A 27,548-nucleotide genomic window follows, 5' to 3' on the forward strand; every position below is an offset into this window, starting at 1 on the left:
CCCAGGGATGCTGCAAACTACATGCGCCTCTGGGATACGTGAGCCCTGCGCACTTGGAGCTTGGTGAGGCCCAGCATCGGAACTGTGCGTGTCCCGGGAGCCCTCAGGTAAGGGCACAGATTTTTCCAGATCGCAGGCCTCCGCCTGCAGGATGCCTGCGATCGGAAAATACGGGCCAGATTATTTGTGTTATTGGCATTGTGATATTGGAGTATTTGTGTTAATGACAGTGTGTTGTTGGATTGGTGTAAGTATGGTCCCAATTAAAATCAAGTAGTACTAACTATAGGTGAACATATGACTATTATTTTTCTTATACTGTGGCAGCCACCGTGTATTTTTATTGTTCCTTGTACAGGGCATGCATTTCCTCTGTGACACTATCATAGAGTGTTGGGACCATGATCCTGAGGCACGTCTTACAGCGCATTGTGTGGCTGAGAGGGTCAATATGATGGTACAAATGAACTGTGAAGATTTCCTCAATAACAACACAGACAATGAAGCAAGTAAGGAAGGAGGTTCTGAGCCCTCAGATCTTGGAAGCCCGGTTGAACATAAAAATATCGAACTAGTCACAGCTGTGTGAACAGCTCCAAGCAACAAGAGAAGCATAAATTTTGGTCTCTTTGTACATGAAAAATTACATATGACTGAATACCAAAAATAAAAAGAGGATGTCAGATGAACAAAGCTGAATTGATATGGTGCTTTATTAATAACTTTATCTGGCGAGGACATCATGGTATGGCGTGGACTCCAGATAAATGCACAGTTGATCTAAGCAGAATTCCCGTCAGTGCATAGAACACCAAAGTACCAAGTTGGTAATATTATACAGAATTCCTTATTCAGTCATAATACTTAAAATATGCTATGACATTTCCTGGCTGGATTATGAAAATGATCCTGATGCTGCAAAAATTGCTGGAAATCATGAATGTGCCAGTCCACCATATCAATCATCTTTTACACACAACAGGTTCCATGTAAAAGATTAAGTTATACTTTGTATAATAAAGGTTTTCAATTTAGTTTTAGTTGCAGTAACAGTGATTAAATGGACGAGGTATAAATATTATAAGCGGCTCCTTTAGAAGTAATGAATATTTACTGGAAGTCATTTTCCAAGCATAAAATGCATTGGTAAACTGGATACACATTTGTTGGGAATCGTTTGTTTATAATGGATTCAGATCTTTAATGTGCAAGCACTAGAATGGCACGTTGAACTCGACTCTTGCACATGGCAGGGTCAATGGTAAAGAAAATCAGGCGGGCTGTAAAACGGGCTGCCAATTTACTATCGCTCATTTTGCCCTACCACCCAAGACCAATTTTACCCCCAACAGTGTTAGCTACCAGGCATTAATATTGAGATAACTTACAAAACCAGTTTGTTGGAGGTCTTATGTAAAATCTTGGTGATGAGAGCCTTCGAAAATAACATTTGTCGCTGAGCTGTAGCCTTAATGTGTGTCACTATGGAGTTAAAACATTAGAACAACTTTATACAAAACTGGAAGCAGAAATTGTATTTTTCTAATGAAATAATAATTTAAATTTGTTTATAGAATGTTTTACCTGACTTTTTGGTACTAAATTTTCCTCTGAAGATTAATACACTTGTTACTAGTATTATGTGAAAATAATTGTACATTATGTCAAATCCATATTTGTCTGTTCATATTTACGTGAATTCTATGGGATACTGAAATTCAGATCATACAGGTAGTTAGTATCCACATTCACATATAATAAAAACTATAGATTTATTTTTCATTATTTTGTCAATGTAGAGATGGCCATCCACTATCTCACCCAAGCGGCTATTGTCCATGTGTATGAGCCTGAATAGCGTGTTCAGTCAGGCTATTCTACCATGGAGACCATCAGAGCTGAGGCTCAGCCTGTCCTCATTCACCGTCCATACACACAAACTTCCCCACAGGCCACCAGACAGTAATCAGGAATGGAAACCGTGACAACTTTTCCCTTCCTTAGACTAAAGTCAGTGAGACTAATTACAGCTGCCCAAGCAAGTAACTCAAAGGAAGCAAAATGTTTGTCAAACCCTCACATGCTTTGAGATCAGTGCAGCACAGAACTGAAAAAAAAGGTTACATTTTATGAACACATAGAAATGAGCTTGGCCACCAGGAGTGCTTATCAGGATATTGTAAGTGCTCTCCCCACAGTTTCTCTTCCAGTAAAATAGTTGGAAATTGTGGGGAGTACTCACGTGATTTCTCTATATGTGGCCCATGGAATCCCTATGTTCCCTCGGTGAATCTGTGCCAGGAGTGTGCATTCATAAAATTTATCCGATAATCTATACATTTGCCAATTTTGTTTTAAATAAATGAGCCTTCATTCAGCTAAAATATGCCAGTGATTAAAAGTTTTTTTAAAATTTATAATAGGTTCCTGGGAGAGAGTCACAAGGCTGATGAGTTCCAATGACATATGGCCAATATAGTTAAAGGCTGAAATTGGGTAAAAACTTTTGGGCCCTCTCCAACTACATCCACTACTGGCTCAATTGATCAATGCACTGTGCTATGTACTATACAAACCAGGAAGGACCCAGATTCAATACATAAGTTGTGCTAATTCATGTCAGCTATGTTGGTCCTGGGAATACTATGATTGGCCCCGGAATCCCTGGACTGGAGGGGAGGGGTACATTGGCCAGAGTTATTTCCTTAGCCGTTGACATGTGCTACCTGGTTACTTTTCACCACTATCCAGTCATGCTTACTGGAAAATGTGGATGTTAGGTGAAGACAGAATTGACTCAGTTATGATGTTTGCCCCTTGGAATGAATAGTCTGCAAACAATGGCCACTTATGTGAGGTACTGGAGGATTGCGGGTGTCTGTCGAACCACACCTCAGCATGAGTCACTGCTTTCAGAAGAAAAGCAAAACAAGTTAAGGGAAGGTCCCTCCATTTTAAGTTATTTGTTGCTTTTAAATTTACTTGTTTTGTTCAAACTTTCAGTGTCCCATAGTTGTTCTGGAACTACAATTTTCTGTCACAAAAAAGACTTTAAAAAAAATGTTCTTCCAAGTAAGTACCATCTGTTATGGAGATCTTTATGTTTCCACAGTAAGGTTGAGCTTCAGGAACATGCAGTTTGTGCACTCATGCTGTTCTCCACCTTTCATCCTTGAGTTCTGGCTCTGTGATTTGTAGCAGCTTAGGGGCAAAAGGGCAGAAGTCAGCAGTGAGAGTAGACGGATTGTACATTCTGCAAATTAGTGTCTCATACAACAATCTGAATATCTTCAGAACAGATGGTACTTGGAAGGAAACAACATTTTAATAGTCTGACTCCAACGCCTAGCTACGTCACAAAATAATGACTGTAGAGCACTCCAGTCTTCAGTTTTAAGTAATACCTTACCCTTCTAGCAGCGGTGGTATAGCTGACAGTGGTGGAATTGGAGGTTTACATGACTGGTAGATGGATGCTACACTCCAGTGAGAAGAGTTCTAAAGCGTTGCATTACATAACAGATAAAAAGTGTATTGCACCTATAACAACAGAGACCTGATACTCCTACAAAAGCTGAAACACAACTGAGGGTGAAACCTATGATTTACAACTCTATGATTTATACTACATACAACACTGAAGTATGCTGACAGATTTTTGTAATATAATTTTGATTTTTCTTTGAATTTAATAGTTGCTTTTCTGTTCCTTTTAAATTTGTATATATGCATCCCTTTCTCCTTTTGGAGGACATGACATAACAGATTTATTCCCAGGCCTCTGAGACACTGATTTGCTGCTGGAAAATATGCAAGGATCCAATGTACCTATATATTTTTTCTGCGGAAAGATTTAGTGCTTTTCTGTGGGGAATTTCTAGCTGAGACCAAAGGAATCATAGATGTAGGCCTGTGCCTAATGCCCATGGCATTGTTTTGAGGGGATATCCTACTCTGCTGTGTTCTTTACTGTACCGCTTTCAATGATACAAAGTTACTCAGTGGAACCATGCCATTATTTTTCAATAATCTGAGGCATTGCCTTCTTTGCATATGGTTCACTATCCATGTGGCAGTTACTAGGATTCTACAATATATTTTTGGCAATAATACTATGGTTTCATTATGGTATATATACTGCATTATAAATGTAATTATGGATGGCTAAGGAATGAGTGATAAGCTTATAATTTAGTTAAATGGTCTGACCACTACAGCATGGAAGAGAAGCTCAAGTAGTTTATCTGAATCCTGAGATTAAACTGCAGGATTTGTTCAATCTGTACTGGCTCTTTTTTATTATAATATATACTCTGGTGTCAATAAAATGAAACAAAACTAATAATGATTAAAAGTGGTGTACAAATGACTTTGAGGCTGAGGGGTTAGTGTATCATTAATAAGCTACTGTTACGCGATTCACTGGAGAGTATAAAGGTTATTTAGACCAGAGTATTGTACACATGGTGTTTTATCTGTGGTGTATTACTAGTCAGTAACACAATTAAAGGATTTAAAATTAAATTGTAAACCATGAGAATCATGCTTGTATGCCTTGCTATTATCTGAATCCTGAGATTTATGTTACTCCATCTGTTTTATATTATACAATGATGTAATGGAAAGCCAAAGCCAACTGTTCCTTTGAACTGTATGTGGGCTATTCCTTTGTGAAATTCATATCACATGAGTTTTACTTGCTTTACAATGAAACGTGATCAAAATGGAAAGTTTTTCAGTGTATTGGTGGGATATTCACTATTGTGTGTGTGTATATATATATTTAAACTTTTTGACTATTTTAATTACTGTTTATATTTTAACGCAATAAATACATTTTAGCATGTTGTCTACATTATATTTTATTAAAAGGCAAGTTTAGTTCTTATTAATGCTTTAATGAAAACCAATTAATATTGTTAAACCATTAAAATTGGAGAAAAATTAGTTTTGGAACTTGTTTATCAGATTCCTTATGCTTCCTGAAATGCAAATTCAGGAATCAGAAACATTCAGAAGGTTAGTCAGTATCGGCAACTGATCAGGAGAGCTCCCAACGAAATTCCCGGCGATTATGTTTTAGAGGTACAAAATATCTTCTCATTTTACCTTTGCAAAAGGAAAGTTCATTATTTTGGTTTTATGTATAAATTAATATGTTGGCTCTTTGGTAAAACACAATTTCATCGCATCAGCATTTGTGCCTGGGAGCACTCCTGCTGTGGGTGAAATATAGATTCCAGAAGCTGACACTCCCAAAACCACATATCTAGCCAGATTTCTGATGGGAGTACATTATGCACTGGAACTTATGCTTTTAAAATCTAGAGACCCCCTTGCTTGTACGTGATCAATGATGAATGAGAGAGTACATAAGCTATTAATGTATTTTGTAAAATATGAACAGTGTTGTTCCTCTACTTTCCAATATATACTGCAGCTGCAAGTAAAGTTGAGTACTTTGAATCTACACAGAGCCTGCAGCTTTAACTTAAACAATTGTTCAATGGTGAAAACCACAAGATAATGTAATTTTGCTTTTCAAACATATGTATATTTTCTACTTGAAACTCTTCTCCTATTTAACCTACCCCCTTTGGCTAATAATACAAAACTTGCTAAAAAAAAAACCTTTGTAAATATTTGTTCCAAAACAACTTCAAGTCATACATACCACAGGTACTGCGCTGTTTAAGTTTTCATATTTGGAAACTTTGAATAAGTTCACAAAACAAAATAAAGTTAAATTTACGTTGTTACATTAGTTTAATGATCTGTTTTAAATTTCTATTGGTAGACAGATCAATGAAAAGAAGCAATGTGACTGAATTAGGAGTGAGGGACAATCAACGCCACCTCCCCCCAACAAAGTACTTCACAGAGGCTTCAGCAAACAAATGGATGCTGAGCCAAAGAAGGAGATACTTGAAGGCGACCAAAACCTTGGTCAAAGAGGTAGATTTTAAGGATGGTCTTAAAGGAGGAGAGGGAAGTTGGAGAAGTTTAGGGAGGGAATTTCAGAGCGTGGGCTGAAGGTGTGGCTGCCAGGGGTGGGGTGAAGGGAGGGGGCACGCACAAGAGGCCAGAGTCTTAGGAATAGAGAGTTTGCGAGGCAGGGTGGTGGGGGGAGGGAAGGTTGGAGGAGGTCACAGGAATGGAAAGGTGCAATGTCTTGAAGGGATTTAAACACGAGGATGAGAATTTTAAATTGGGGGACTAGGAGCCAACGTAAGCCAGTGAGGACATGGTTAATGGGTGACTAGGACTTGGTGCGGGATAGAATACAGGGGGCAGAGTTTATGGAGTGTAACAATGGGAGGCTGGCCAGGAGAGCATTGGAGTACTGGAGGTGATGAAGGCATCTTTGAGGGTTTCAGCAGCAGATGGGTTGAGGTAGGGGTGGAAGTTTTTTGTGATGGAGAGGCTATGAAGTTAAAGGCTCAGCTTGTGATCAGAGGATGTTGAGGTTGAACAATCTGGTTCAGTGGCTGCCACTCCCACTCACCATGATGCTCTCCCTCTCTACGCCCCTGCTCGTGCCCCAATCCCCCATTCCTCAGTCTCCCTCTCCCCAAGCCCCCATTTTGCCAGCTCCCTGACCCCCTCATTTCCCAGTCTCCCCACTCTCATTCCTCCATAGGGTAGAAGTTAGTCAGCAGGTGGATATAGGTGCAGTAACTCTGAGAGACATACATGTACAAGAGCCCTGGAATAAGCAGGCAGCGGGCTACAAGAAACAAATTGACATTAGGATGCTTCTAGCATTCATATAAGATGATAGAACTGGAGTCTGTTATCACAGTAGGGAAGTATAACATGATGGGAATATTAGAAACGTGGCTAAACTCAGAGGATGGAAATTAATCTTAAGAAACAACAGAAAAGGGGTGGTGTAGCCATTGGACCAAGGACAACTGGGAGGCAAATGAAGTTGATTCAGTGAGAGGGGGTAAGCCACAGAAAGAACTACTCTTGTTAGACATCTCTAATATGATTAAAACCAAACTAACAATAAGGATCTGCGACAGACCAGCAGGTCAACATAAGGAGGACAGTTTGTGATACAAGAATAAGAATTATGTCAGAAAACAGGAACATTATTTTAACTTCAAATAATCCAATATAAATTGAGAAAACCCAAGTGGTTTAGAGTCAGAGTTGGTAAATTTAATGCATGACTGCTTTATGACTCAGTGCATAAGGGAAGCCACAAGAGGCACTGATCATCTTGACCTGTTGTTCGTAAATGACCCAGATAATGTACAAGGAGATCAAAGCATATCTGCAGAGGCAAAATATAACAGTTAAAAAATTCTTTGAGTACTACAATAGCAAGTGGGTTGTCAGACGAGGTGAGAACATTAAAAGATGCAATGGGCTTGACACTGATAAGCATAAGATAGGAAATATTCTGAATGATTATCTCCTCAAAGTATTCATGATGTTAGACATAAACATGCCTTTCCCCAAAAAAGAGCCAAGGCATAATTCAGAACTTCCATATAAAGAAGATTGAAGTCCTAGACAAGCTGAAAGGACTTAAAACAAACAAATAAATCCCAAGGGTTAGATTGTATTTATCCCAGAGTATTGAGAGAGACTAGCGAGGAGATTTGCGAGGCACTGACAATCATTAAGAAGGATTCACAGACACAGGGGCAATAAGATAAGTTGGAAAACTGTACTTTTTGTTATGTAAGCTTTGGCAATATGGTTCCCTGTAAACTTTCATGCCAATAAAGCATTTGAATTGGAATTGGAATTGGATAACTGTAGACCCATGAGTATTACTTCAATTCCATCTAAATAATTAAGTCAATGATCAGGAGTAAACTTGAGAATTATCCGTACAACCACCTAATAAATAGTAGTCAACATGGTTTTGATTTTTTCTGAGGAACTACAACCCAACATTTTTTAAATTCTTTCCTGGGATCAGGGCGTCACTGGCAAGGCCGGCATTTACTGTCCATCCCTAGTTGCTCTTGAGAAGGTGGTGGTGAGCCGCCGCCTTGAACCGCTGCAATCCGTGTAGTGAAGATACTCCCATAGTGCTGTTAGGGAGGGAGTTCCAGGATTTTGACTCCGCGACGATGAAGGATTGATGATATATTTTCAAGTCAGGATGGTGTGTGACTTGGAGGGGAACTTGGAGGTGGTGGTGTTCCCATGTACCTGCTGCCCTTGTTCTTCTAGGTGGGAGAGGTCGCGGGTTTGGGAGTTGCTGCAGTGCATCTTGTAGATAGTACACACTGCAGCTACGGCATGCAGGTGGTGGAGTGAGTGAATGTTTAAGGTGGTGGATGGGGTACCAATCAAGCGGGCTGCTTTGTTCTGGCTGCTGTTGAGCTTCTTGAGTGTTGTTGGAGCTGCACTCATCCAGGCAAGTGGAGAGTATTCTATCACACTCCTGACTTGTGCCTTGTAGATGACGGAAAGGCTTTGGTGAGTCAGGAGGTGAGACACTTGCTGCAGAATACCCAGCCTCTGACCTGCTCTTGTAGCCACAGCATTTATGTGGCTGATCCAGATAAGTTTCTGGTCAATGGTGACCTCCAGGATTATGATGGTGGGGGATCCGGCAATGGTATGTCAAGGGGCGGTGGTTAGACTCTCACTTGCCGGAGATAGTCATTGCCTGGCACTTGTGTGGCTCGAATGTTACTTGCCACTTATCAGCCCAAGCGCCATCCAGGTCTTGTGTATGCGGGCATGGACTACTTCTTTATCTGAGGAGTTGCGAATGGAACTGAACACTGTGCAATCATCAGCGAACATCCCACTTCTGACCTCACGATGAAGGGAAGGTCATTGATGAAGCAGCTGAAGATGATTGGGCCTAGGACACTGCCCTGAGGAACTTCTGCAGCGATGCCCTGGGGGTGAGATGATTGATCTCCAACAACCACAACCATCTTCTTTTGTGCTAGGTATGACTCCAGCTAGTGGAGAGTTTTCTCCCCCCTCCCCCCCGATTCCCATTGACTTCAATTTTACTAGGGCTCCTTGATGCCACATTTGGTCAAATGGTCCCTTGATGTCAAGGACAATCACTCTCACCTCACCTCTGGAATTCAGCTCTTTTGTCCATCTTTGGACCAAGGCTGCAATGAGGTCAGGAGCCAAGTGGTCCTGGTAGAACCCAAACTGAGCATTGGTAAGCAGATTACTGGCAAGTGCTGCTTGATAACACTGTCGACAACACCTTCCATCACTTTGCTGATGATTGAGAGTAGACTGATGGGGTGGTAATTGGCCGGATTGGATTTGTCCTGCTTTTTGTGGACAGGACATACCTGTGCAGTTTTCCACAGTCGGATAGATGCCAGTGTTGTAGCTGTACTGGAACAGCTTGGCTAGAGGCAGGGCTAGTTCTGGAGCACTAGTCTTCAGCACGACAGCCAGGATGTTGTCAGGGCCCATGGCCTTTTCTGTATCCAGTGCGCTCAGCTGTTTCTTGATATCACGTGGAGTGAATCGAATTGGTTATAGACTGGAAGAGAAAATCTTAGAGCCATTTAAGAAACAATTAGATGCAGCAATGAGGGAGCATAAGATTGCTTAGGATGGATGTATTTAAATTGGCCTTCCTCATCTGTAAGTACCATGCGAACTGCACACAGTACTTCAGAATTGTGCAATAAGCAATGCCTTATACAGCAACAATAAAACCTCATTAGGTTTGCAGTCATTACTACGAATGGAACCTAACACATTTTTAACTGTAGCTAAGCATATGCTGTTTCATAGATTTATTCATTATAATCCCTAGATTGTTTCCCTAATCAGCATGCTGTACCATTGTTCCACTTAACACTTTTGTGGTTTATTGCTGCATACTGAGTTTTTACTTTTTTTTGTTCTCAGGATGTGGGTGATACTGGCATGGTATTAATTGCCCATCCCCAGTTACCCTGAGGTGTTGGCTGGTCTACTCCTTGTAGTATGTATGGTGATGGTGCTCCCACCATGATGTCATATAGGCAATTCCAGTCTATGGTCCGAGTTATGATGAAGGAATGGCAGACAATATATGTCCAAGTCAGGATCGTGTGTGACTTGGAAGTAAGAGTGTTCCCACGATCTTGCTGCTCTTGTACTTCTCAGCAGTAGAAGGCACAGGGAGGTGCTGTCGAACTAAGCTTGATGAGTTGGTGCAGTACATCCAGCAGCCAAGGCAGTGATCAATGTGAATCCTGTGTCCTGAATGATGTTGAGCTTCTCGAGTATTATTGGAAGTGTAGAGCTGAAGGAGGGCGAGGTATAATTTCCAGATCAAAATCACTTGCATTCACCAACTAGGAATCAGATCTTAGGTTTAACCCTGCAGGTAGGGCACAAGGAACTCTTATTACTGGGTTCAACATATAGTTCAGATCAGACATGGAATAGGTTCCTTCTAAAGCCTCCAGTTTGTACTGAGTTTCACTTCCACCCCCAACCAAAGAACCCAGCTGATATACCATAACATTTAAAAAATATTGTACTATTTGTACTATAGAAAATACTACTTTTCTACCTGGCAATTGGAGAGGTAGGGTTCCATCTCAATTCATGGAGAAAATTGGGATTAGCAATATGAAATGCTCAGTAATTTTTAAATAGTCAGTGCCAGCACCAAATGTAACATATTCAAGACCACTTAAACAGAGGCACAAATGTGCACAAATGATTGAAGGTGGCAGGGCAGGTTGAGAAAGCGGTTAAAAAAGCATATGGGATCCTGGACTTCATAAATAGACACAGAGTACAAAAGCAAGGAAGTTATGATGAACCTCTATAAAACACTGGTTCGGCCTCAATTGGAGCAGTGTGTCCAATTCTGGGCACCACACTTTAGGAAGGATGTGAAGGCCTTAGAGAGGGTGCAGAAAAGATTTACGAGAATGGTTCCAGGGATGAGGGACTTCAGTTACATGGATAGACTAGAGAAGCTGGGGTTGTTCACCTTAGAGCAGAGAAAGTTGAGAGGAGATTTGATAGAGGTGTTTAAAATCATGAGGGATCTGGACAGAGTAGATAGAGGGAAATTGTTCCCATTGGCAGAAGGGTCGAGAACCAGAGAACAGAGATTTAAGGTGATTGGCAAAAGACGGCATTTTTTTTAACGCAGTGAGTGGTTAGGATCTGGAATGCATTGCCTGAAAAGGTGGTGGAGGCAAATTCAATCGTGGCTTTCAAAAGGGAAATGAATAAGTACCTGAAGAAAAATATTTGCAGGCCTATGGGGAAAGGGCAGAGGAGTGGGACTACCTGAAGTGCTCTTGCAGAGAGCCGGCACGGGCTCGATGGGCCGAATGGCCTCCGTCGGTGCTGTAACTATTCTATGATTCTAAGAGGGTTGTTATAGGGTGCCGCCAAAATTTTTGCATCTCACTGGGCACAGTAGTGGTATTAAAATGTCCTCAAATCAAGTTATGCTAATCCAAAAGCAAAAGACTGCAGATGCTGGAAATCTGAAACAAAAACAGAAAATGCTGGAAACACTCAGCAGGTCAGGCAGCATCTGTGGAGAGAGAAACAGAGTTAGCGTTTCAGGTTGATGACCTTTCGTCAGAACTGGAAAAAGTTAGAGATAGAACAGGTTTTAAGCAACTGTAGGGGCAAGGAAAGGGGGGTGGGGAGAAAAGAACAAAAGGGAAGGTCTGTGATGGGTTGGAAGGCAAGAGAGGTTAAATGACAAAAGGTATGATTGTACAAAGCAAAAGGAAATTGTAATGGGACAAGAAACAAAAGATGGGTCTAGAAGAGGTGTAAATGGGTATATCAATCATCAACAGCTGCCATCTGAAAAAATGGGGGCCGAGGTTATGGCCTGAAGTTGTTGAACTCTATGCTGAGTCCAGAAGGCTGTAAAGTGCCTAATCGAAAGAGGAGGTGCTGTTTCTCGCGCTTACGTTGGAACAGTGTAAGACGTCGAGGACGGAGAGGTCAGAGTGGGAGTGGAGCAGAGAATTAAAGTGACAGGCGACCGGAAGCTCAGGGTCACGTTTACGGACTGAACGGAAGTGTTCCCCAAAGTGGTTGCCCAATCTGGGTTTGGTCTCCCCAATGTAGAGGAGACCGCATTATAAGCAGCAAATACAGTATACCAAGTTGAAAGAAGTACAAGTAAATCGCTGTGGAAGGAGTGTTTGGGGCCCTGGACAGTGGGAAGGGAAGGGAGGAGACAAAAGGGCAGGTGTGACATCTCCTGTGCTTGCACAGGAAGGTGCTGTGGGAAGGGAAGGGGGCGTTTGGGCTGATTGAAGAGTGGAGCAGGGTGTTGCGGAGGGAACGTTCCCTTCGGAATGCGGAAAGGGGAGGGGAGGAAAAGAGGGGTTTGGTGGTAGCATCACACTGGCTGTAGCGGAAATGATGCCGGATGATGCGTTGTGGAGGCCCGTGGGTGAAAGGTGAGGACAAGGGGAACCCTATTGTGGTTCTGAGAGGGAGGGTAAGGGGTGAGGGCAGAAGTGTAGGAAATGGAACAGACACAGTTGAGGGCCCTGTCCTTGGTTGAGGAAAAAGGAAGACATATCGGAAGCACGAGTATGAAAGATGGCATTGTCAGAACAGATGCGATGGAGACAATAAATTTGGGAGAATGGAATAGAATTCTTACACGAAATGGGTGGGAAGAAGTGTAGTCAAGGTAGCTGTGGGAGTCAGTGGGCTTATAAGACCATAAGAAATAAGAGCAGGAGTAGGCTATACGGCCCCTCGAGCCCGCTCCGCCATTCAATAAGATCATGGCTGATCATCGACCTCAACTCCACTTTCCCGCCCGATCTCCATATCCCTTGATTCCGCTACAGTCCAAAAATCTACATCGATCTCAGCCTTGAATATACTCAAAGACTCAGCATTCACAGCCCTCTGGGGCAGAGAATTTCAAAGATTCACAACCCTCTGAGTGAAGAAATTCCTCGTCATCGCAGTCTTAAGTGGCCTACCCCTTATCCCGAGACTATGCCCCCGAGCTTTAGACACTCCAGCCAGGGGAAACAACCTCTCAGCATCTACCGTCAATCCCCTTTAGAATATTAGAGGATGTTGGTCAATAGCTTATCCCCAGAAATAGAGACAGAGAAGTTGAGGAAGGGAATGGAAGAGTCGGAGATGGACATGGGAAGATGAGGGGTTGGGGGACTATGAGTTTGACAGTTGTGGAGTGAAGATCCCCAGAGATGAGGTCAGTGACAGTCTAATCATTAAGTTAACACATTTACTGAAACCTTGAGGATGTAACAGAATGGGTAGATAAGTATCTTTGAAGAAGCCTTTGATAAGGTCTCTCATACATGGCATATTGCTCTTGGGATAAAGCAGTAATACTTTAGAAATTTTAGCCATCAAGGGAAGGACTTCAAATTGAGCAGCTGCAGTCAGGGTGCCTACAGATTGGATCCTCAATTGTTCATAACACTTAGAAGCAACCTTCAGAGGTAGCTTCCTGTAAATAAAATATGTAAACTTGAAATAATACCTAGCTAGAAAGAAGATATGTTGGGAAAAGGCATCTTCAGAGACTCATCTAGTTGGATAGTATTTATTGCCGAGAAATGTAAATGAAGGCACAATGGTAACAAAAATAGGAAATTGTGCAAAATGTATTTTATACGGAGTAGAATTAATCACAAGAAAGGTCCATGGAGGGTGGTTAACCAAGGTTGAAAGGAATCAGTGTGGCAGTAGTTGCTCAAGCGAAAGAAATATTAGAATAAATCAGTAGAACTAAAGATTACAGGTGCAGAGATGTCACTGACGTACACATTCCTGATGCCCAATTACAGCCATGCTGTCTAAGTGAATTCATTGACCTAAATTTAGAAGCAATTATTTGGTTTAAAAATAACTATTTATATGGGACAAATACATGAAAAAGGGAACGCATTTATATTTACTGTTCATGTTGTCCAGGCTTCAACTGACAAAACTGAACTTCAAGTTTCTAAATTTGTTCCATTCCCCAGGTAGTTGCACATTCTTTTAAAAATAGTTCACAAACCTTGAAGCTACAATGAAACCAACTTGATCCTTAGAAACATTTTAATCATGTAGTTTGAAATTTGTGCCCAAATTAATCCATAGTAGTGTTGTCAAAATGAAATTTGATTCAACTCTGACTGAAACTGGCTAAAAGATACAACTCATCATTTCCAACATATACCCATTGTTCCTAAAATGTAATTGCAGTGAATTTGGATTTAGCCTGAGCAGAACTTTTCAAACTTATATTTCTGCAATTTTAAATTAAGCATTTTTCTCTAAGCCAACAGCCTGAAAGTGATTTGAAGTGTTAATTGGCTATTCAAAGGAGGGGGGGGGGGGACATCATTGTGTACAATCTCAATTATTTCAGGGCATTGTACATGGAACACTGTTTGCAATGCCGGTCAGGCCAGTGTCATCCCATTCCATTTGTACAGCCAAGGATAAGCTACGGTTGACATTTGGGAGCCTCAGCATTGGTAGGCATTACCTCAGCATTGTAACAGTAATTGATAGTTCAGTGGGCCAAACCGCCCCTAATGCATGCACACACACACTGAGCTGCACCCTAGCAGGCAGTAAGAGAAAGTTACTTGCATTTTAAAAGTCTGAATCAGCTAGAAAAGTGAGCCTATGTTTAGAGATAGTAAACTTCTGTCTATTTTTCAGTGGAGGAATGTAGGATATTGACTGTTCTTACTGTGAAATCTGTATACTGTTCATTCACTGGTGTTATGCAAAATAAACCAGTTGTAGTTTGAAATTGTGCCTTGCCTTGATACAATGCTTTTCAGTGCACCTTCTGTAAAGAAACTGCACAAGGTGACATGTCGAGATTTCATTAGCCAGTATCTGAAGAAAGGATTCCCTTAAGAACCGAATGTGATCCTATTGTTTAACTAGATATTGGGCAGCAAAAGCTGGTCCTGATAATAAAGGATGTGAGGTCTGCTTACAGGAGTGACCAATGACCTCAACCCAAGAGAATGTCCAGCATAAAAGCCCCAAATTTGTGACAACATATTATTTCTGTACTTTTGTGTGATAAAAGGCTTCCTTTCAAACCACAACTGCAATCAACTATATTCAACGCATTTACAAAATGCAATGACTTGAGACTCACCTGTGAAACTGATGAATGGAATATTCTACCGTGCTTGTTTATAACTCTCTTCATTAGCATAGCTATATAGTTCAGTTTTACAGTACACATTCTGCATTTCCATAACAGTATCAGGTGCAAGTAAGAAAACTTTATAAAAGAAGATCATAAAATGGGCCGTTTTTGCAGTATATTTAATTCAATCTTTTCACACTTGCTACTACTACAGGAGTGTCATTGAGTTTCCTTCAGTGCATTGTACATGATTGCAAAAGATACAGGACTGTAGCATCACCAAAGTGGTGTGCGACAATCAATACACTTCCATTTTTATTTTAAATACAATGAGTAATGATGTTTTCTGGTTTAGTATCTCACCATTAAGATATCTCAGACTGGAAATTCTATAGTCAGTACTGTGTACTGCTCATTTCTCTCTCTAATACCCCAGCAACAAAATACACAAAGATTTTTTGAATTCAGATCTGTCTTGTTAAATTTCAATTAAACTTTTTAAAAAACTTTGTACAAACAAAATCCTACACAAGTGAGTGACAACTTATCTGACATGTGGAAGATTTCATCACTTAAGCTCATTTTGTAAGTTATGCCTTCCAATCAAAACTAGAAAAAGCCATCTTTCACCTGTCATTGCTTGGGCTGCAAAATTTATTCTATGAAGTGTGAATGGTACTTTCATTGTCACAAGGTCAATATTTAACTAAAAAGAGAAAAAAAAAGTGACATAACACTTAATGGACAGTAGTAGCTTGTGGTATTCCAGATTTATTGCAACACTCAAGAGCCACACACGCATAGAATAAACAGAATATCTCAGCAGTGATGGTGGGTTCTGGGTTTGTTTCACCAGTGTAAAAGCCCATGGCTTACGTTGTGCCAACAGCAGTCATGACTTATGGGGCTTTTACACTCAAGAACCAAATCATCATGGTTTCACCATCATTAGAGAGATATTATCTATATTGTTCCCTTGAAAGTAATTCTTTTAAAATCACATCCTCTTTTTAAAGCTTGTACTTATGGAGACTTGCTTACTAAGCAGTTTCTGCAAGAAACTTGAAACAAATCAATTCATAAAATTCATTACATTTTCAGTTCATGATGAAACGTTAACTCAGCCATAATAAAGCCACAACAGATAATATCACATATACTAATTGGAAGACTATGCTAAAAAAAAACAGCGTAAGGCACAACGCTTTGGAAACAAGGTGTCTTGAATGACATTACTCAATACAACAACAACTCTTCAATTTGCTTACCAATTTTTGAGGGATTATTTCTTAATTGCCTGCAATTTTTAAAGAAATGTACTTAAGAGGAACTTCATACGACAAATTTCTCCTGAACAGACTTTTTTTTTTTAAAAAAGCAGCTTAAGTAATCGATTGAGCCAAAAGGTTACCCTGGCATTTTTTTGTTGCAACAGTTCAACAGGCTGAATCAACAGTCCAGCATCTCAGCATTTCTTGTCAACTGCATGAACAAGCCAAAAAAAAAAAGCACTACACTGTGCCAGTTAGAAAGAAATCTTTGTTCTGAGGCAGCATCAATCACTGAAGCAATACCTCTTTCAAGTACTGGTGTCAAAATAATACAAGATCCTTGCCAAAAAGTAATTTAAGTCAAAAGGCTTTAGATAAGATACAAAATGTAGTTGAAGATAAAAATTACTTTCACTCGTTTTCCTGTAACTTTAAAGTGCCCTTAATGTTACCATGCCAATGTGTACTTGGAGCACTCATACAATATTATATCATACAGACACACAATGTTGAATAAAAGCAGCCGAGAGATTTACTGCATTTTACATTTTAATACGAAATCATTATGGCTAAACAACATTGGTCACAGCTACGGTTGTGAACGCTTATTACTTAAACCATGTTGCTCTAGTCCAGTTGTACAGAATCTAAGGTGCTGGTGCAGTTGTCTCAATGCTGTCTCTTCTCCATAGCGGCTTGTAGTAGATCCATCCATCACCCTACAAATAGGTCAAAGAAAAATTTAGATGTCTGTAGTAGGTTTAAATTTATAAATTAAGAATGAGGAGAGAGAAATTGTGTGAAAGGTGATGTTGATATTCAGTGGGATTTGGGGGTTCCTGTACACTAATCACAGAAATTTTAAATGCAGGTACAGCAGGCAATTAGGAAAGGAAATGGTATGTTACCCTTTATTGCAAGGGGGTTGGTGTAGAAGAGTAAGGAAGTCTTACTGCAATTGTATAGGGCTTTGCTGAGACCAGACCTGGAGTACTGTGCACAGTTTTGGTCTCCTTACCTAAGGAAGGACATACTTGCCTTGGAGGGAATGCAACAAAGGTTCACTAGATTGATTCCTGGGGTGAGAGGGCTGTCCTATGAGGAGAGATTGAGTAGAATGGGCCTATAATCTCTGGAGTTTAGAAGAATGAGAGGTGATCTCAGTGAAATGTATAAAATTCTCAGAGGACTGAACAGGGCAGATGCTGAGAGGTTGTTTCCCCTGGCTGGAGAGTGAAGAACTAGGGGTAATAGTCTCAGGATAGGGGGTCAGTCATTTAGGACCGAGATGAGGAGATATTTCTTCACCCAGAGGGTTGTGAATCTCTGGAATTCTCTACCACAGAAGGCGGAGAACGATAGATTTTTGGGCACTAAGGGATATGGGGATAGGGCAGGAAAGTAGAGCGAACGTAGAAGTTCAGCCATGATCTTATTGAATGGGTCGTATGGGCCTTAGGGACTATTCCTGCTCCTATTTCTTATGTTCTTAAAAAGTTGTGAAACATGGAATGCTTTTCCACAGGAAGTAATTACAACATCTTTTAAGGGGAAGACTAGACATAGAATAGTTATGGAAAAGGACAAGGAACAATCAAGTGTAAAAATACTTAACTGGAGGAGGACTAATTTCAGTGAGTTGAAAAGGGATCCGTCCCAGGTGGATTGGGAAAAAAAAAATTGGTAGGCAAAACAGTAACTGAACAATGGGAGGCCGTCAAAGAGGAGATGGTTCGTTTACAGAGAAGACACATTCCCATGAGGGGAAAAAGGAAGGACATCCAAAGCTAGAACTGCCTGGATGACAAAAGATAGAGAGATTAAAATGAAGCAGAAAAAGGAGGCTTATGACAAATGCTAGGTTCATAATACAGTAGAGAACCAAGCTGAGTATCAAGGAGAACTAAAAATGGGAATAAGTGGGGCAAAGAGAGAGTATATGAGGGGAATCAAAGGAATGAAAGGATATGGAGATCGGGCAGGAAAGTGGAGTTGTGGTTGATGATCAGCCATGATCTTATTGAATGGCAGAGCAGGCTCGAGGGTCCACATGGCCTACTGCTGCTCCTAATGCTCATGTTCTTCTGAGAATAGATTAGTGGCCAACATAAAAGGGAACCCAAAAGTCTTATAAACACAAATAGTAAAAGGGCAGTCAAATGAAGGGTGGGGCCGATTAGGGACCAAAAAGGAGATATTCTTGTGGAGTCAGAGGGCATGGCTGGGGTACTAAATGATTACTTTGCTTTACTAGTCTGTCTTTACTAGAGAAGAGGATGCTGCTAATATAGCAGTAAAGGAGGCAGTAGCAATATTGGATAGGATAAAAATAGATAAAGAGGAGAGGTACTTAAAAGGTTGGCAGTCCTCAAAGTAGAAAAGTCACCCGGTCAGGATGAAATGCATCCTAGGTTACTGAGGAAAGTAAGAGTGGAAATTGCAGAGGCTCTGGCCACAATCTTTCAATCCTCCTTGGAAATGGTGGTGGTGCCAGAGGACTGGAGGGTTGCACGTTATACCCCTGTTCAAAAAAGGAGAGGGGGATAAACCCGGCAAATACTGGCCAGTTTGCCTAACTTTGGGGAAACTTTTAGAGACAATGATCCGGGACAAAATTAATTGGCATTTGGAAAAGTATGGTTCAATGAATAAAAGTCAGCACAGATTTGTTAAAGGCAAATCGTGTTTGACTAACTTGATCGGGTTCTTTGATGGTGTAACGGAGAGGGTTGATGAGGGTAGTGCAGTGGGTGTTGTGTATATGGACTTTCAAAAGGCGTTTGATAAAGTATTTTATTATTTCAAAATTTGCAGATGACACAAAACTTGGAAAATGTTTCTGCGAGAAGTCAGGACTGGAGGCGGCAGACCATAAATACAGCGGGAGCAGAGGCAGCGCAGACCTGTGAGGAGTGGCGACATGAGGTGACAGACCATAAATACAGCGGGAGCAGAGGCAGCGTGGACCTGTGAGGAGTAGCGACATGAGGTGACGGACAATAAATACAGCGGGAGCAGAGGCAGCACGGACCTGTGAGGAGTCATGACGTGAGGTGACGGACAATAAATACAGCGGGAGCAGAGGCAGCGTGGACCTGCGAGGAGTCGTGACGTGAGGTGACAGACAATAGATACAGCGGGAGCAGAGGCAGCGCAGACCTGTGAGGAGTAGCGACATGAGGTGACGGACAATAAATACAGCGGGAGCAGAGGCAGCGCAGACCTGTGAGGAGTGGCGACATGAGGTGACGGACAATAAATACAGCGGGAGCAGAGGCAGCACGGACCTGCGAGGAGGCAGCAGTGCAAATCGAACGAATTTTAAAACAACAAAAAAGTGACGTCACATGACAGCAGGTAGGTGATTGGTTGGTGAGTATTAATGTTTTTTCTCTCTAAGCTTGACAGTGGTTTAAACTAAGAGCGGGAAACTACAACGTACTTTATTAAATTAAACACTTAACTAGATAAACTAATTAATATAACTACATATAATCATTGAATAAAGATTTTAACAAATTAAATAAATAAAAGGTTAGACTAAGAAATGGCAGGGCAGGTTGGGTGTCTGGACCGCAGTATGTGGGAGTTTGTGGACAGTGAGACTGCCCGAGCGAACGCGTCTGCAGGAGATGTCTCTGTCTCGAATCTCTCCAGCTCAGTCATTGAGCTGGAGTGCGAGTTGGAGACACTAACACGAGAGGGGGAAGAGTATCTGGACAGTTTGCTCCAGATCTCGGTCACACCTCAGAGAGGTGCAGGATCAGAACGGGGTTGGTGTGACTGATAGTGTGTAAAGGGAACCCAGGTAAGAAACAGAATGAGGATCCACAGAAACTGACCCTACCCAACAGGTACAATGTACTTGCTACCTGTGAGGATAAGGATCAAGACTGCTGGAAGGACAGCCAAAATGCAGACCATGGCACTTTGGAGCAGGAGGCTGTCCTAAGGGTGGAGGAGGACGAGGAGAGGAAGCGTAATGTGGTAGTTGCAGGGGATTCTATAATTAGGGGGACAGATAGCATCCTTTGTAAACAGGATCGAGAGTCCCACATGGCATGTTGCCTACCTGGTGCCAGGGTAAGGGACATCTCGAAACGGCTTGAAAGGATACTGGAGAGGGAGGGGGAGGATCCAGTTATTGTGGTCCACGTTGGGACCAACAACATAGGGAAGAGTAGGCAAGAGGTCCTGTTTGGGAAGTACCAAGAACTAGGAGCTAAAATAAAGAACAGGACCTCGAGGGTTATAATCTCTGGATTATTACCTGAGCCACATGCAAATTGGCTTAGGGATAAGCTGATTAGGAAAGCAAACACGTGGCTAAAGGAGTGGTGTGGGAAAGAGGGGTTCCATTTCAAGGGGCACTGGCACCAGTTTTGGGACAGGAAGGTACTGTACCATTGGGATAGGCTCCACCTGAACTGTCTGGGACCAGGGTCAGAGCAGAAAGGATAAATAGGGCAGTCACAAGGACTTTAAACTAGTAAATTGGGGGGGGGGGGGGGGCGGGGGCTCAGGTGGAAATTGTAGTAAAAATAGTTCAAAAACAAATGCAAGGGAAGAGAGTAGAGTAAGAGTCAGAAATTGTGCTTTATGCACTACATGTAGAGGGAAAACTAAAAGATGTAAAGTGATTAAACCAGGAGCAGGAAATAAGAAACAAGTGAGGAAAACATTAGAGCTGAAGGACAGGCTAGGGTGTGTGGCCAAAATAAGCGTTCTTTATACAAACGCACTGAGTATAAGGAATAAATTGAATGAACTGCAGGCACAAATTCAAATTGGAGAGTATGACATGGTAGCCATTACGGAGACATGGTTGCAAGACAGTCAGGACTGGGAACTAAATATACCAGGTTATAAGGTCTACAGGAAAGAGGGGGAAAATGGCAGAGGTGGAGGAGTAGCCTTAGTGATTAAGGATGAAATCACTTCAATGATGAGAGGATATAACGAGAGGTAAGCAGGCAGTGGAGACTTTAATGGGTATAATTAAAATAGGAAAGATTTAAGACTGTAGTGAGAGTTGTGTATAGGTTCCCTGGTAGCAGCTGTGAAGTGCTAGATTGTATAAATGCAGAGATTAGGCAAGCGTGTAGTAAAGGCAGAGTGGTTTTAATGGGGGATTTTAACTTTCATATAGATTGGGATAAGCAGACTAGCACCTGTCAGAAAGGTAGTGAATTTCTTGAGTGTGTCCGGGATAGTTTTCTACAACAATATTATGTCCTAGAGGCAACAAGGGGGCATGTCATATTAGATTTAGTAATGAGTAATGAGCCAGATTTAGTTAACAGCCTAACTGTGTATGAACATTTATCCAATAGCGATCATAACATGATCGAGTTCAACACAGCGTTTGAAAGGGAGAAACACGAATCAGCTACTAGATTCTAGATTTGGGTAAGGCCGACTTCAAAGGGATGAGACAGAGACTGTCCATAGATCATCAGTGGGAGATGTTCAAAAAAGAATTTAAGGTGATACAGAACCAGCTTATACCCGAGGGACAAGAGCTCTACGTGCCAAAAAAAAGAGCCATGGACGACTTGTGAAGGAATATACTGTATAACTTTTTTAGAAAACCATACTGTATAGCCTTTGTAGAAAAATACACTATCTTATGAAAGAATTCTGGCCTTATTGAGATAAGACAGTGGTTAACCCTGAAGAGTACCTTATAAGGAACTCTACCGTATAAATTCTTTAAAACAGGACAAACTGGGTTTGGAAATTTAGAAAGCTAACTGTGAAATAGCTATGAAAGAATTCTGGCTATTGAAATAGGACAAGTTGTTGACCCTGAATAAATAACCTTATTGAAAAAGAATGGGTGGCTCAGAGTGGCTGGCCTTTTGGGAACAGAACAATGGTCAACCCTGGATAAGTGATTTAAATTAAACCTCTTAAAGATGGCACATAAGATAAGGAAACATAGAAACATAGAAGATAGGAGCAGGAGTAGGCCATTCGGCCCTTCGAGCCTGCTCCGCCATTCAATGTGATCATGGCTGATCATCCAAATTCAGTACCCTGTCCCTGCCTTTTCCCCATATCCCTTCAGCCTCAAGAGACATATCCAACTCTTTCTTGAATATATTTAATGAACTGGCCTCCACCGCCCTCTGTGGCAGAGAATTCCACAGGTTCACCACTCTCTGGGTGAAGAAATTCCTCCTCATTTCAGTCCTAAATGGCTTACCCCTTATCCTTAGACTATGACCCCTGGTTCTGGACTCCCTGGCCATCAGAAACATCCTTCCTGCATCTAGTCTGTCCAGACCTGACAGAACTTTATAGGTTTCGATGAGATCCCCTCTCAATCTTCTAAACTCCAGTGAGTATAAGCCCAATCGACACAATCTCTCCTCATACGTCATTCCTGCCATCCCAGGTATCAGCCTGGTGAATCTTCGCTGCACTCCCTCCATGGCAAGAACGTCCTTCCTCAGGTAAGGTGACCAAAACTGCACACAATACTCAAGGTGCGGTCTCACCATCTGCCTCGTAAAGATGACATGAAATAAGAGACATCTGCCTTCACACCTATATGGTAAAAACTCCTAATAACTATTGCCGATGTAGGAGTAAGAATTGCAGGAGGTCAGCAGAAAGATGAATAGTGATAATTAACTTGGATCAGCAGAAGCCTTATGGGATACAACTGAAAAAGGGTATCAATATTGAAGTCTCAAATGAGATTTCTGACTTGCTTTAATTGAGCAAAGCGATTCTCGACTACAGAAGCGGCTCTGTGGTCTTTCACTCTTTGTACCTCAGGGATCGAAGGTAATTTGATATTGATGGTTATCCTGAAGAGAAAATTTTAAGAACTGTAATACTGTAGTGAAGTTAAGATTTAAAAGTTAAAAAGATCGTATTTTTTCTCTTTTTAAAACTGTTAAAGTTGCGATTGACTGATTCACCAACTGTAAATTGCATGTCGGTTCTTTTAATAAATCTCTATATATTTTTAGAATTCTCTCACATAAGTCTTCTTTATCAATAACTTGCAAACTCAATCTCTGTACACTCTTTGGTGGCGAGGTACATTTCTGAAGGAGATCTCCGGACCCTCATAATATCCGGGACGTTACAGTCTGACTAAACTTATGAAAAGTGCTATCTGGAGGACGATAACATTCTCGGGTTGCTCCTTTCCTTTAGGGAGAGATAGCCCGGACCGTTAGACCCAGTTAAATGTCTAGGATTCAGTTACCTCAAACTTTAGTTGAAAGTGAACATCTGAGAAATACGCCTGATCCGGGATAGCCCCAAAGGGGCTAGGACTAGTAAATATCCTTTCAGACTAAAGAGGTAAGGGACAGTATAAAACTAAAAGGAAAAGCATACAAAAATAGCACAGATCCTGGCAAATGGAAAAGATACAAAGAACAGCAAAGGGTCACAAAACAGATAGTAAGAGCTACAAAAAGGGAGTATGAAAGGAAACTGGCAGGGGATATCAAAATGAACACAGTTTTTTTTTACAATTGTTAGGACAAAGAGGATTGTCAGGAGTAATGTAGGCCCCTTAAAAACTGAAACTGGTGATATTATCAATGATAAGGAAACGGCAGACATTTTGAATAATTACTTTGCATCAATATTTACAGTAGACGAAGAGAATAGCATGCTAGAAATCCCAAGGACAGGGACTCAACAAAATTTTAAAAAACATTTTTTTTTTTTTTTTTTTTTTTTAAACTCATTTATGGGATGTGGGCATTGCTGGCAAGACCAGGATTTATTGCCCATCCCCAATTGCCCTCGAGAAAGTGGTGGTGAGCCGCCTTCTTGAACCGCTGCAGTCCGTGTGGTGAAGGTACTCGTACTGCTGTTAGGGAGGGAGTTCCAGGATTTTGACCCAGCGACGATGAAGGATCGGCGATATACTTCCAAGTCAGGATGGTGTGTGACTTGGAGGGGAACGTGGAGGTGGTGGTGTTCCCATGCGCCTGCTGTCCTTGTCCTTCTAGGTGGAAGAGGTCGCGGGTTTGGGAGGTGCTGCCAAAGAAGCCTTGGCGAGTTGCTGCAGTGCATCTTGTAGATGGTACACACTGCAGCCATGGTACGCCGGTGGTGGAGGGAGTGAATGATTAAGGTGGTCGGTGGGGTGCCAATCAAGCGGGCTGCTTTGTCCTGGATGGTGTCGAGCTTCTTGAGCGTTGTGGGAGCTGCACTCATCCAAGCAAGTGGAGAGTATTCCATCACACTCCTTACTTGTGCCTTGTAGATGTTGGAAAGGCTTTGGGGAGTCAGGAGGTGAGATACTCGCTGCAGAATACCTAGCCTCTGACCTGCTCGTGTTACCACAGTATTTATGTGGTTTGTCCAGTTAAGTTTCTGGTCAATGGTGACCCCCCCAGGATGTTGATGGTGGGGGATTCGGCGATGGTTATGCCGTTGAATGTCAAGGGGAGGTGGTTAGATTCTCGCTTGTTGGAGATAGTCATTGCCTAGCACTTCTGTGGCGCAAATGTTACCTGCCACTTATCAGCCCAAGCCTGAACGTCGTCCAGGTCTTGTTGCATGTGGGCATGGACTGCTTCATTATCTGAGGAGTTGTGAATGGCACTGAACACTGTGCAGTCATCAGCTAACATCCCCATTTCTGACTTTATCTTGGAGGGAACGTCATTGATGAAGCAGCTGAAGATGGTTGGGCCTAGGACACTGCTCTGAGGAACTCCTGCAGCGATGTCCTGGGGTTGTGATGATTGACCTTCAACCACCACAACCATCTTCCTTTGTGCTAGGTATGACTCCAGCCAGTGGAGCGTTTCCCCCCCCCCCCCCCGATTCCCATTGACTTCACTTCAATAGGGCTCCTTCATGCCACACTTGGTTAAATGCTACCTTGATGTCAAGGGCAGTCACTCTCACCTCACCAATTCAGCTCCTTTGTCCATATTTGGACCAAGGTTGTAATGAGGTCGGGAGCCGAGTGGCCTTGGCGGAACCCAAACTGGGCATCAGTAAGCAGGTTTTTGGTGAGTAAGTGCCGCTTGATAGCACTGTCGATGACACCTTCCATCATTTAAAATTAATGCAAGTAAAACAACAGTAATGAAGAAAATAATGGCGCTAAAGAGTGACAAATCCCCAGGACCAGATGGTTTCCATCCCAGGGTTTAAAGGAAGTAGGGGAGTACATTGCAGATGCCCTACCTATAATCTGTCGATTCAGGAACCATTCCTTTAGACTGGAAAATTGCACATGTCACTCCGCTATTTAAAAACGGTGAGCGGGAAACCAGAGAATTATGGACCAGTTAGCATAACATCTGTTGTCGGGAAATTGCTAGAGTCTATAATTAAGGATAAGGTGACTGAACACCTCAAAAATTTTCAGTTGATCAGAGAGCCAGCATGGATTTGCAAAAGGCAGGTCATGCCTGACAAACTTGATTGAATTTTTCGAAGAGGTGACTAAAGTAGTGGACAGGGAAATGTCTATGGATGCTATTTATACGGACTTCCAGAAGGCATTTGATAAAGTCCCACATAAGAGACTGTTAACTAAGGTAGAAGCCCGCGGAATTGAGGGCAAATTATTGACCTGGTTAGGAAATTGGCTGAGCGACAGGAGTCAGGCAGTAGGGATAATGGGTAGGTACTCAAATTGGCAGGAGGTGACTAGTTGTCTCGCAGGGATCTGTGTTGGGGCCTCAACTATTCACAGTATTTATTAGTGATTTAGATGATGGGATAGAAAGCCATTTATCCAAATTTGATGATGACATAAAGATGGGTGGAATTGTAGGCAGTGTAGATGGAAGAACAAAATTACAAAGGGATATTGACAGATTAAGTAAATGGGCAAAACTGTGGCAAATGGATTTCAATGTAGACATAGAAGATAGGAGCAGGAGTAGGCCATGCGGCCCCTCGAGCCTGCTCCGCCATTCAATGAGATCATGGCTGATCATCCAAACTCAGTACCCCGTACCTGCCTTCTCCCCATATCCCTTGATACCTTTAGCTCTAAGAAATATATCTAACTCCTTCTTGAATATATTTAAAGACTTGGCCTCAACCGCCTTCTGTGGTAGAGAATTCCACAGGTTCACCACTCTGGGTGAAGAAATTCTTCCTCATCTCTGTCCTAAATGGCTTAACCCTTATCCTTAGATTATGACCCCTGGTTCTGGACTCTCCGACCATCGGGAACAGTCTACCTGCATCTAGTTTGTCCAGACCTGTCAGAATTTTATAAGTTTCGATGAGATCCCCTCTCATTCTTCTAAACTCCAGCGACTATAAGCCCAATCGACCCAATCTCTCCTCATACGTCATTCCTGCCATCCCAGGTATCAGCCTGGTGAATCTTCGCTGAACCCCTTCCATGGCAAGAACATCCTTCCTCAGATAAGGCGACCAAAACTGCACACAGTACTCAAGGTGTGGTCTCACCAAGGCCCTGTACAACTGCAGCAGGACATCCTTGCTCCTGTACTCAAACCCTTTCGCTATGAAGACCAACATACCATTTGCCTTCTTCACGGCCTGCTGCACCTGCATGCTTATCTTCAGCGACTGGCGCACAAGGACACCCAGGTCTCGTTGCACTTCCCCTTCTCCCAATCTATTGCCATTCAGATAATAGTCTGGCTTTCTGTTTTTGACACCAAAGTGGATAACCTCGCATTTATCCACGTTATATTGCATCTGCCACGCTTCTGCCCAATCACCCAACCTGTCCAAATCATCCTGGAGTTTCTCGGTATCCTCCTCGCAGCACACACGCCCACCCAGCTTTGTGTCGTCTGCAAACTTGTAGATATTACATCTAGTTCCCTTATCTAGATCATTAATGTATATTGTGAATAACTGGGGCCCAAGGACCGATCCCTGCGGTACCCCACTAGTCACTGCCTGCCACTCGGAAAAAGACCCCTTAATTCCCCCACATTGAATAGTGGGGTAACATTAGCTACCCTCCAATCCATGGGTACAGTTCCAGATTCCAGCGAATTTTGGAATATGATCAGCAATGCATCTACTATTTCTAGGGCCACCTCCTTAAGTACCCTAGGATGTAGATTATCAGGCCCTGGGGATTTATTGGCCTTCAATCCCGTCAATTTCCCTAACACCATTTCCCCACAAATACTGATTTCTTTCAGTTCCTCCCTCTCATCAGACCCTATGTTCTCCAACATCTCTGGGAGGTTATT

General features: G+C 42.0%; 2 protein-coding genes across 5 annotated transcripts in view; one reads left to right on the forward strand and one right to left on the reverse strand.

The window, feature by feature from the left end:
* Window positions 1-4,849, forward strand: part of tgfbr2l (transforming growth factor beta receptor-like) — a 78,954-nt gene extending 74,105 nt beyond the window's left edge. The window contains exon 7 of the mRNA XM_085986511.1: window positions 359-4,849. Within this exon, the coding sequence (XP_085842637.1) occupies window positions 359-589 (231 nt within the window). The 3' untranslated portion in view covers window positions 590-4,849. The remainder of the gene's footprint in view (window positions 1-358) is intronic.
* Window positions 4,850-15,253: 10,404 nt separating this feature from the next.
* osbpl11 (oxysterol binding protein-like 11) overlaps window positions 15,254-27,548 on the reverse strand; it is a 102,446-nt gene continuing 90,151 nt past the window's right edge. For all 4 annotated transcript variants that reach the window (XM_085986514.1, XM_085986513.1, XM_085986516.1 and 1 more), the window contains one exon: window positions 15,254-17,081. In XM_085986514.1, the coding sequence (XP_085842640.1) occupies window positions 16,952-17,081 (130 nt within the window). In that variant the 3' untranslated portion in view covers window positions 15,254-16,951. The remainder of the gene's footprint in view (window positions 17,082-27,548) is intronic.

The sequence above is a fragment of the Somniosus microcephalus genome, chromosome 4, assembly GCF_052327205.1.
Source record: "Somniosus microcephalus isolate GS21.2 chromosome 4, FLI_Smic_1.0, whole genome shotgun sequence".
NCBI lineage: Eukaryota > Metazoa > Chordata > Chondrichthyes > Squaliformes > Somniosidae > Somniosus > Somniosus microcephalus.